At 45.4% G+C, this 10939-nt stretch overlaps 1 protein-coding gene across 2 annotated transcripts in view; it reads left to right on the top strand.

The window, feature by feature from the left end:
- Positions 1-2661: 2661 nt before the first annotated feature.
- Positions 2662-10939, top strand: part of LOC308481963 (glutamate decarboxylase 1-like) — a 30626-nt gene continuing 22348 nt past the window's right edge. The window contains exons 1-5 of one of the 2 annotated variants that reach the window (XM_081014851.1): positions 2662-2820; positions 3547-3603; positions 8572-8706; positions 9534-9776; positions 10828-10918. In XM_081014851.1, coding sequence (XP_080870977.1) covers positions 2766-2820; positions 3547-3603; positions 8572-8706; positions 9534-9776; positions 10828-10918 — 581 coding nt within the window. In that variant the 5' untranslated portion in view covers positions 2662-2765. The remainder of the gene's footprint in view (positions 2821-3546; positions 3604-8571; positions 8707-9533; positions 9777-10827; positions 10919-10939) is intronic. The other variant, XM_081014850.1, reaches the window with a different exon arrangement.

Below are 10939 nucleotides of genomic sequence, written 5' to 3'. Positions count from 1 at the left end.
ACGACTAAACAACTAAACAACAACAACAAATAACTCTAGGGGACATGTTATGCTCCTTCTGGGGTAGTTTGTCCACCTTTAGTCCCCACCATGCCTCAGCTGTCATCTGTGGCTCCTAGAAGCTGACATCATGTGACAGCATCCACACTCCAGGAAATGGCTTTGACTGGCTGGCTAAACCAGGTGAGGGCAGCTGATGGCTCTCAAACCTTGAGTGGCTTCCCCTGCATGTGAAGACAAGCTATGGCAGATTCAGCAGACGAGATCAATAGTGGGTTCAATGATCAGGAAGGTGGTTTCTGCACATGCTGTAGAGGTAAGTGAGGAGCAGATGGGGCTCCTCAGCCTGGGAAGGTAGCCCATCTAGGAGAAGGAAAACCCTGGTCCTAAATTTCCAGCACCTTGAAGCTATACTAATTCATGAGGTTTCATGAACAAACCCCGAGGAAAAATCTGCCTTGTGGGACATCTTCAGGAGAAGAAGCAGCTCCAGAAATCTGGAGTGGGGTCCTTAAGATGGTTGAATGCATGGGCATAGCCGGGGGGGGGGCAGTGAGGGGCAGCTAAATCAATAACAATACGTAGCTAACTGAGGTTCTGCCCCCCCCAAACAAAAGGCCTGCCCCCCTAACAAAAATCCTGTATGCCTTCTTCCAACAACTCCTGCAGCTAAGCTGGTGCTAATTTTATTGCTCTGCATTTTACTGGGGGGGGGGCAGAAGGGACCTCAGCCCTTAGGACTTAACTCCTATGATCTGGTGTAACTTTATGCCAGCTTAATTTAGGCTGGCTAGCTTTACACCAGTTTCTTGCATGCAGGATTGCTCCCTTAGTTTCTTGCTATAAAATGCCATAACCTTAATAGAGGGTTTTTAATGAAATAGAGGGTTTTTATTGAAAGGTCTTTAATTTTGCATGGACCAGGCGGAGTCCCCCCAATGCCAGGCAACTCCTGAGTGGAATAATGACTCAAGACAATGTGCTATGGGATTAAAATTGGCCCCAACTTTATTAAGCTTTGGATGTAGGGAGACTTTGGCTCAGGCATTGGACGTTTATCCTTCCCAGTCCCCAGCCAGGGATCTGGGGCACATCAGGATTACCCAGAATGTGTGGGGATTGGGCTGGCTCTGGAGAACATATGTTCAAGCAGAGAGCCCGCTCCCCATTTTGCCGCTGTCACAGGGAAGAACAATGACAACCTCTCGGTGTATGGCCAATGCCTCCCCTCAAGACCCCTTTAATGGGGAACTCTGGTATCACCGCCGCAAGCCGGGGCATGGGTCACCGCTTCACGCCTCCCCCCCATTTAGGAAGATAGACCAAAGGATTCCGCCCAAGGCCTGAAACCACCAAAGTTGTGACATTTTGCTATGGGGAAGGCAAAACCTGACAATGCAGGAAAATTCCTTTCCAGCCCTTCAACAGCGACCATGATGTAGCAGCGTCTGCGTACCTGTGGAGAATAATAAATAAATAAATAAATTTTTATTTATACCCCGCCCTTCCCAGTTCAAAAAACTAGGCTCAGGGTGGCTAACAACAAATTTAAAACGCTTAATTGATGCAACAAGAAACAGCATAAAATACAGTATAAAACGTGAATGCCAATAAATCCAGAAATCAAAAATCAATTGGGGGGGAGGAATCCATCTAATAAACATTAGATGATCACCAGGGCTAGCTGGCTAAATTAGTCCTATTTGGGCCAGCAAGGAGACCAGGGAAGAATTAGCTGTGGGATCCCAGAGCGGGTAATCTTCATGAAAAGGGGAGGGGGAGGGAAGGAAGGGGAATAAAAGATCAGGCTAAGTTGAAATTGAAAGCCAGGCAGAATAGCTCTGTCTTACAGGCCCTGAGGAAGGAAGTTAAATCCTGCAGGGCCCTGGTCTCATGGGACACAGCATTCCACCAGGTTGGAGCCAACACTGAGAAGGCCCTGGCCCTGGTGGAGGATAGTTTGACTTCCTTAGGGTCCGGGACCTCAAAACTATGATTATTCATGGACCTTAAGGTCCTCTGCGGGGCATACCAGGAGAGGCGGTCCCATAAATACGAGGGCCCTAAGCCACAAAGAGAAGAGGTTAACCTGCAAAAGAAGGTTTAACTGAGGGAGGGCAGTGTGGGAGAAGCTCTGGAGCCAACTGACGCTTCACAGGTAAGATTCTCCCTCTGTTATGTGGGCAGGGTGGTCCTTCCCCTTACCTGACCAATTCCCTGGCAAAGCCTCCCCAGGCGGGATGGGGCGATTGGCTGAGGTAGGTGGAGACCTCCAGGTATCCAGCCTGGGGAAGGTGAAGCCAGCCCCTACTACCAGGAGCCACACTGGGATCTGGGGGGCTGTGCGTGACCATGAAAAGGGCGCCCCCCGTTTAATGTGGGGAGCGGTCGTTGCAAAGAATGTATAGGGATGTCTGTGTGTTTGGCAGGGAAAGAAGGAGCACAGCAGAAAGGAAAAGTATTCCTTGCATTTGACCTAACAAATAATTAAAGAATCCTAAGGGCCTTAAGCCAGCAATGCCAAAACACACACACACAAAAAAAAACACCAAACCTTCACAAAGGAAATCAGAATTCTTTGTCTCCACCCTTTTTTGCTTTAACAAGTAACTGGAACGCCCAGAGGCACTATCTATTCAACAAATACAAAACTATGTAAAACAAATTAGTTCAGCAGCAGATACATTTGAGAATTGTGTGTTTGTCCATATTAGGGCTGCTGAGAAATTGCACTTTTTACTACTCTGGATATTTTTCTGCTGTGCATGGTTATTCGGAGCGGCAAAGAAATGGATTTCCAGATGGTGAACAACAGAACAAGTAAGTGCGCAGATATCATTAGCAGATTATTATTTTTTAAAAAAAGAAATCTAGCTGTTCAAGACGTCTAAAAATAGTAATCTGTTTTGCGGATGACTTTGTCAGGGCGAGACAGCCTGGGACACGGTTTCCGTTTTGTACTGGTACATTTTAAAAAGCGAAAGAGAAGTCATTCAAAGTGTTTGGGGGACGGTTGTGAGGTTCAGAACATTTGGGGTCAGAATCCTCAATGGAAGACAAGAGCAACAAGCACAGATTGGTCTCTTGTCGCTGTTTCCTCATCCCTGATGTTTGTTTTCTTCAAAAGCCACATGCTGCTTTATATATGATGAGAAGCTATGGTGTTGTTGTTTCTAAACTGTCAGAAAAGAAATTAAATCTTAAAAGCTTCCTTCTTTCTTTCCTGCTAAGAAGGGGTGGCGATGTGTTTAAAAAGCAACAACCCCAAAGGGAACAATATAAGGTTTTTTTTTTACTAATTTTTACTAATTTATTAGGTAACTAATTTTTATCAGGCATATAGGAGCTCAGTCTTTTATCTGAAATGTTTCATGTGCACTTTCTTGAAATAAATATTTCTGCTGTTAATTTTCAACAGTTTAAACCAAAACTTTTCTAAGAAATCTTTGGTGGTTTCTCATTGCTTCTTCTTCAGTTGCTGTACAGATGTAAAGACCGACTTCACAGAGCTGATTCAGATTTCACATTTCTTTTCGTTGTATTCAGATGCAGACACAAATCTAAAAATGCAACATGAGAATGGGTCCTGTGATGTTCTTCCAGGTCTGTAGAGTCTTCATACTTTTGGTCTATCCCACAGGGTTTCTCAAACTTGGGTCCCCAGATGTTGTTGGACTACAACTCCCAACATCCCTAGCTAGCAGGACCTGTGGTCAGGGATGATGGGAGTTGTGGTCCAACAACTTAGGGACTCAAGTTTGAGAAACACTGGACATTTGTCTAGGAAATCTCTATGACATGGGTTGCTAATGGGGCAACTTCCAGATGTGATTGGATCGTAACTACCACCTTCCCTGACCATTGACTGTGCTTGGTGGGGCTGATGGGAGTTGCAGTTCAACAACTTTTGGAGGGTACTGTATTGGTTATCTGGACTGTGGATGATCTGCCGCTGATTCCCTGCTATGGACTTCCATCCAGTAAACACTTATTTGAACCCAAATTCTCCTCCGCCTCCTTCTCAGGGATAAACATATACAGTATTGTCTTTCTGTACTTTCTTTAGTAGGAGATGCTTAGTTTAATCAATCAATCAATCAATCAATCAATCAATCATTATGCAATCCAGGACCTTTGGCTAATGATAGTCATTTCAATGGCTTGGATTCTTTCTTTCTTTCTTTCTTTCTTTCTTTCTTTCTTTCTTTCTTTCTTCCTTCCTTCCTTCCTTCCTTCCTTCCTTCCTTCCTTCCTTCCTTTCTTTCTTTCTTTCTTTTTTAATTAAAGATTTTCTTGTGTTACAAACCAGACAGACTTCCAGCTGATGGGAGTCTCTCTAAATGGAGATCTGTTCGAGTGATGCTTCGCCCAGCAGAATGGGGCTGGGGAGATGACATTCATTGATCCCTTCTCCCCCCCCCCCGGGTGCCAACTTGAATAAAATATTGGGGGGGGCAGGTAAGCCCGGCCCTGCACAATTGATCACATGACACAATGCACCACACCATTTGAATGGCAAAGTCTATCAATTTGGGCGGGCCATCCCTCTTCAAATATTTTAGGGGGGGGCCGATGGGACCTCGACCCCTAGGAGTTGACTCTTATGCTCCCCCCTATAGCCTCTTGTGCCCTCCCACATGCTCCAGAGGGCAGGTAGATTTAGGGGACCCCCCGGAACAGTATGAGACATGGTTCGGGGGAAGGGGGTATCTGTGAAAATTGCACCCCTCCCTTAAGCAGGCAGGATCCTCAGTCAGAGCTCTGAAGGGAAGGAGCCCTTTCATTCATAACTGCCTCATTAGGATCCAAGCCATAATTTTCCAATGTCAGGACTCTGGCTACCACCTCCTGTTTCTTATTAGGGTGCTCCCCAGTGTGGAGTAGTGGTTAAGAGCGGTGGTCTTGTAATCTGGTGAACTGTGTTCGATTCCCCGCTCCTCCACATGCAGCTGCTGGGTGACCTTGGGCTAGTCACACTTCTCTGAAGTCTCTCAGCCCCACTGACCTCACAGAGTGTTTGTTGTGGGGGAGTTACAGATAGGTAGCCGTGTTGGTCTGCCATAATCAAAATAAAAAAAATCCTTCCAGTAGCACCTTTAAGACCAACTAAGTTAGTTCTTGGTATGAGCTTTCGTGTGCAAGCACACTTCTTCAGATACACTGAAACAGAAGTTGCCAGATCCTTCTATATAGTGAGAAGGTGGGGAGGGGTATTACTCAGAAGGGTGGTGGGAATGGGAGATTGGCAGATAGCTGAGATGAGCCAATCTCCCATTCCCACCACCCTTCTGAGTAATACCCCTCCCCACCTTCTCACTATATAGAAGGATCTGGCAACTTCTGTTTCAGTGTATCTGAAGAAGTGTGCTTGCACACGAAAGCTCATACCAAGAACTAACTTAGTTGGTCTTAAAGGTGCTACTGGAAGGATTTTTTTTATTTTGTTGTGGGGGAGGAAGGGAAAGGAGAATGTTAGCCGCTTTGAGACTTCTTTGGGTAGTGATAAAGCGGGATATCAAATCCAAACTCCTCCTCCTCCTCCTCCATGTCTTCTTCTTCTTCTTCTTCTTCTTCTTCTTCTTCTTCTTCTTCTTCTTCTTCTTCTTCTTCTTCTTCTCCTGTCTCCTACTGAGCTCCCAGGCCAGTAACCCAATCTCTTCAGCTATGGCTGTTGAGGATCTGCACACAGAGACAACTCTTCACTGCCAACAAAGGGACACCCACTGCCTCACCACTTCTCCTTTTAAGATTTTCCCAGTGAAAATATGTAACTTTCCAAAAGCACCAGCAGAACATTCAAAGATGCTATAAATATGAAAAGGAAGAATGACATGGGAATATGAAGCGCTGCGGAAGGCATGCAACTGCAAATAGCTAATTGTCCAGGGATATAATTTGACACTTTTCTTCTCTCTTTCTCTCTATCTTTCCACTCCCACACCCCTCGCCCTTATCAAATTTTTGCAAGTGGTTAGAAGGAAAAGATTATATCTCTGAAATTACTTCACAGTCATTTTGCATGAGTGGGAAAAGAAAAAAAAGTCGCTTTACAACTCATGCTTTCATTTGAGGTATTAAATGTACCAAAATGGATTCTGGGCAAAATGAGAACAGATTTACATTTTCAGCACAGTATATTTTAATGACAAAGCCACATTGTAGAATGTGCCATAAAACACACTAGGAGAAAAACGGGGGATTAACACGTAGAATGTAGATTTCTATTTGTAGCAGGTGCAATTTCGCCCCTTCAGATGATTGTATGCAAATATCTTTGTAGGCACCTGTGTTTTGCAGGTAAAACTGAGTCATTAACTGTGTAAATGATCTATTTTTCTCCCCCATGCAGAAATTTTCAGCAAAAATCAAATGCACTAAAACAAATATCAGATGTTTCACGTTTTGTTTTGTTTTGTTTTCTCTCTGGAGTTGAGTTCTGCTAAATTAATTTTAAATAGCATTGGAGAAATGTTGGAAGGTATGAGGTTATACCTATATAACCAGCCAATGCAGTATACACATACCTTGGGTAAAACCTTCATACCCAAGGCTGAAGAGTGAGTGTGACAAGGTGCCACAGACCCACACTAAAAAAGAGAATAAGGGAAGGAGAGGCTATACCTGACCTGGTGAAGCACTAAGTGCAGCACAAAGTTAGGCCATGGAAATACAGTCTCTCACAGGACTGTGAGAGGCAAAGGGAGGCAATTGCGTCAGGCAGCAAGCTCTGATAGAGATCTTCCCTCACCCCTTCTTCTCTGGCGGGGAAGATTGTGTACAGTGTAGCAAGGGAGCGCTGTATTTTGCTATTGAGCAGAACAGTGCCATAGAATTTGCGAAACAAAAGCTGGCTACTGGGATTCATCCTGGTGTTCTCTAAGCACACAAAGAGCAAAAGAATAGGTGAGACCACAGAACAGGTGGAAAGGATGATTTCATCCTATGTATCCTCCTGGAGAGAGGGACACGGGTGGCGCTGTGGTCTAAACCACTGAGCTTAGGGCTCGCCGATCGGAAGGTCGGCGGTTTGAATCCCCACGACGGGGGGAGCTCCCATTGCATAGTCCCTGCTCCTGCCCACCTAGCAGTTTGAAAGCACGTCAAAGTGCAAGTAGATAAATAGGTACTGCTCCGGCGGGAAGGTAAACGGCGCTTCCGTGCGCTGCTCTGGTTCGCCAGAAACAGCATAGTCATGCTGGCTACATGACCCAGAAAAACTGTCTGCAGACAAACGTCAGCTCCCTTGGTCTATAGAGCGAGATGAGCGTCGCAACCCCAGAGTCGTCCACGACTGGACCTAACGGTCAGGGGTACCTTTACCTTTGGTCTCCTAGAGTCACTAACTCTTTGCTCCCCATAGTACTCTTGTGTGCATTTTTACTATGCATCACCTTCCAGGGTTCCAAATTGAGCAACAGGTGGGACAAGTTTAGTGCACTGGTTCCTGCTCTCCCTTCACTCTGATCTCATCACATGGAGGCATTTGTTGTTGTTTAGTCATTTAGTCGTGTCCGACTCTTCGTGACCCCATGGACCAGAGCACGCCAGGCACTCCTGTCTTCCACTGCCTCCCGCAGTTTGGTCAAACTCATGCTGGTAGCTTTGAGAACACTATCCAACCATCTCGTCCTCTGTCGTCCCCTTCTCCTTGTGCCCTCAATCTTTCCCAACATCAGGGTCTTTTGTAGTGAGTCTTCTTTTCTCATGAGGTGGCCAAAGTATTGGAACCTCAGCTTCAGGATCTGTCCTTCCAGTGAGCACTCAGGGCTGATTTCCTTCAGAATGGATAGGTTTGATCTTCTTGCAGTCCATTGGACTCTCAAGAGTCTCCTCCAGCACCATAATTCAAAAGCGTCAATTCTTCGGTGATCAGCCTTCTTCCATACATCTCACTTCCATACATCACTACTGGGAAAACCATAGCTTTAACTATACGGACCTTTGTTGGCAAGGTGATGTCTCTGCTTTTTAAGATGCTATGGAGGCATTAGGATGCCTGAAAAGGGCTTGTGTGAGTCTGCCAATCAAACATAGACCAGAACACTGGCACCAATTCCAGGGGGCCCTGGGGAGCCGGTCAACCACAATTTTGTTGTGAGTGCCTGACCTCTGTATCCCACCAGTACCACTGTTTGGCCTTCACCCCCAGGCTGCTGCTACTGCCTTACCTCTGGCGCTTAGGCAGTGGCTGGTCTGGGATGTGCCACTGATGCGGGGCCTATATGGGGCCCACTGCAGCCATGGACAGAGGCCCCAGGCACCACTGTGGTGTCGGAGCACACATGCCACTCTGTGGTGCACACCCTGAGAGCCCACAGTGTGGTGCCCAAGTTGGCGCAGCTGTGGCGGAGAGACAGGGGATGCTTGTGTGTCAAAAGAAGGGGAATGGAGGGCAATTTACACAAGGAGGTTTACAAGCTGAAGATACTGCAAAACAGGCAGCAAAGATCACACACGTAATAACAATCTGATCCAATACAGCGATGGGGCATTGCAGTTTTAAATTGGGTATGACTATTTTAGCAAGCTTACTTATCCTTTGTATTGACCTTTTTTATTCCTCATTTCCAGACAAACAGATCAGTACTGGGCCTGACCCACTGAGACAAAAGCGTCTTTCTAGCTTCCAGGGAGAAAGTGAAGAGAGAGAGAAAGATTCTACCATTGAGAGCTTTGTGACCAATTTTTCAAATATCTTTGAGTCAGGTAGGATTAATATATTCGTGTGTGTGTGTGTGTGTGTGTGTGTGTGTAGGGGAGAGAGGTGGAAATTTAAGATCTACATGTACAGTTTCTGAATCATCCCATTGTGAATCCTTCAAGACCTGCTTCTCAGGATGTCTGCAGAATCTTGAAGCAGGGTATTGTTTAGGGGTCATTGTTGTGGTCCATATTTAATTTTGGAGATGCTAGTTTTGCCGTTACTCGTGTTATTTTTGTATACCAATTTTAAAATCTTATTACAGCATGTGGGGATTGTTTAATTTTGTTGTGTATGTTTCGGTAAGTTTTTATTTATCACTTGTGACCACTGTTCTCTTATTTTTGAAATTATGTATATCTTTGCATATTGTAAGCCACCTGGAGCATGGTTGGAACTATGGAAAGGTGGCATGCAAAGAAGCAATGCTGATGCTGAAGCTGGAGACTCTCCCCCTGTACTTTTTACAGCAGGGGTAGGGAACCTGTGGTCCTCTGAAAGTTGAGGCTAGTGGCCAACAGCTGGAGATAAAGTCCAGATGTCCAACATCTGGAGAGTCGCCGTTTCCCCATCACTGTTTAACAGTCATTATGTGTTCCTTCCATTCATCTCAAGGTCCTGTTGTGTGGTGCACATGGAGTCCTACTTGTTGGGACTGGGGCAGGGGATGGATGGAAGGACCATGGGTTAAAATGGTTGGGAGAAGCTTGACCCCATTTTTCTATCCAGTTGTAGATTTAAATGTGCAACCTCGTGCAAATCAGCCTTTGCCCCAAGTCTCCTCCTGAATCCTACACATCATTAAACAGAATTTCTCTCCTCCAACTCCCAGATCTTTTGCCTAATCAGAATGGTGAGGAACTGACAGAACGTTTCCTGCATGAAGTTGTGGGTATTCTCCTGAGTTACATCAAAAAGACCTACGATGGAAAGACGAAAGTGCTGGATTTCCACCACCCTCACCAGCTTCTGGAAGGGTTGGAAGGCTTCAGCGTGGAACTTTCGGATCAGCCAGAACCTCTGGAACAAATACTTGTTGACTGTAGGGATACCTTGAAATATGGAGTCAAAACAGGTAACTGCTCGTTGTGTTTATACAGCATTGTTTCAGTGGCTAGCAGCCATGTGGACTTTGGGTTCACAGAGAGCATGTGTCTGAATGGCAGGAGCTGGGAGTCAACCACAGGAAAGGGATATTGCCTCCTTGCCCAACTTGTGGGCTTCCCAGAGACATGTGGCCAACCAACATGGGAAACAGGATGGCGGACCACCTTGATTTGTTCATGCTGCCCTAGCATGCGCCTTCCTATTGCAGTCTGGTGGCTTACAAACTTTCTGTCTTCAGGGTAGACATAGGGCCAGATCATACATACATTCATCTGGCCATTGGTCTTGTTTATGTGCTGCAGGAATGAGTGCATTCAGCACCATCCTACCTGCACATAGTATAATAAGTGACCCAAGAGCTTTAGACATATGCCGAATTCTTGTGCTCTTCTTTCTCCCTCCTCACTTTTATGGAAGAGCCATATGGTTGCACACGTCACAATCTCCAAGTGGTGAGACTTCAGGGGGTTCCAACACTTACTCAGAGTTTGGTTTTCTTGGAGTGAAGGTCATTGAGGACTATGGTGTCTTGAGGAAACTAAGTAGATGTTCATTTCTGTTTGCGTGTGTGTTTAATGAATTATCCACATAAGCCAAGAGCTTTCTTCTACCACAGTTGCTACTGTACCTCCCTGTACAAACACCCCCCCCATGGCTCTACTTAACTATGTAGAAACCCCTCAAGGCTGGTATCTAGGGATTTCTTCCTTCTTCACAATATATTTTAACTGCCACTAATTTGTACCACTAATTTAGGGTTGCCATATGTCTGGGATTTCCTGGACATAGCCAGAATACGGCAGTTGGAAATCACTAAAATGTCAAGGAAAATCCATGTCGGAAGTCTAGATTTTGGTGAATTTCCTTAAAAATAGCTCAAAACCTCCATTTTTTTCCTCTTTCGCTTTTTGAAATATGGCAACCCTAACAAATTGGAAACTTTGCTGATGAAGTGAAGTGCCTCTAATATTTCTTCAAAAGGCATGACCTGTTTTATCTTCAATTTATCCACATTTCAGGGCATCCTCGTTACTTCAACCAACTTTCCAGTGGCCTTGACATTGTAGGACTTGCTGGGGAATGGCTGACGGCTACAGCAAATACAAACATGTATGTACTGTAGATGGCCAT

The sequence above is a fragment of the Podarcis pityusensis genome (genome assembly GCF_964106645.2).
Source record: "Podarcis pityusensis genome assembly, chromosome: 7".
Classification (NCBI taxonomy): Eukaryota; Metazoa; Chordata; class Lepidosauria; order Squamata; family Lacertidae; genus Podarcis; species Podarcis pityusensis.
This window is presented reverse-complemented; position numbering and strand designations above follow the sequence as displayed.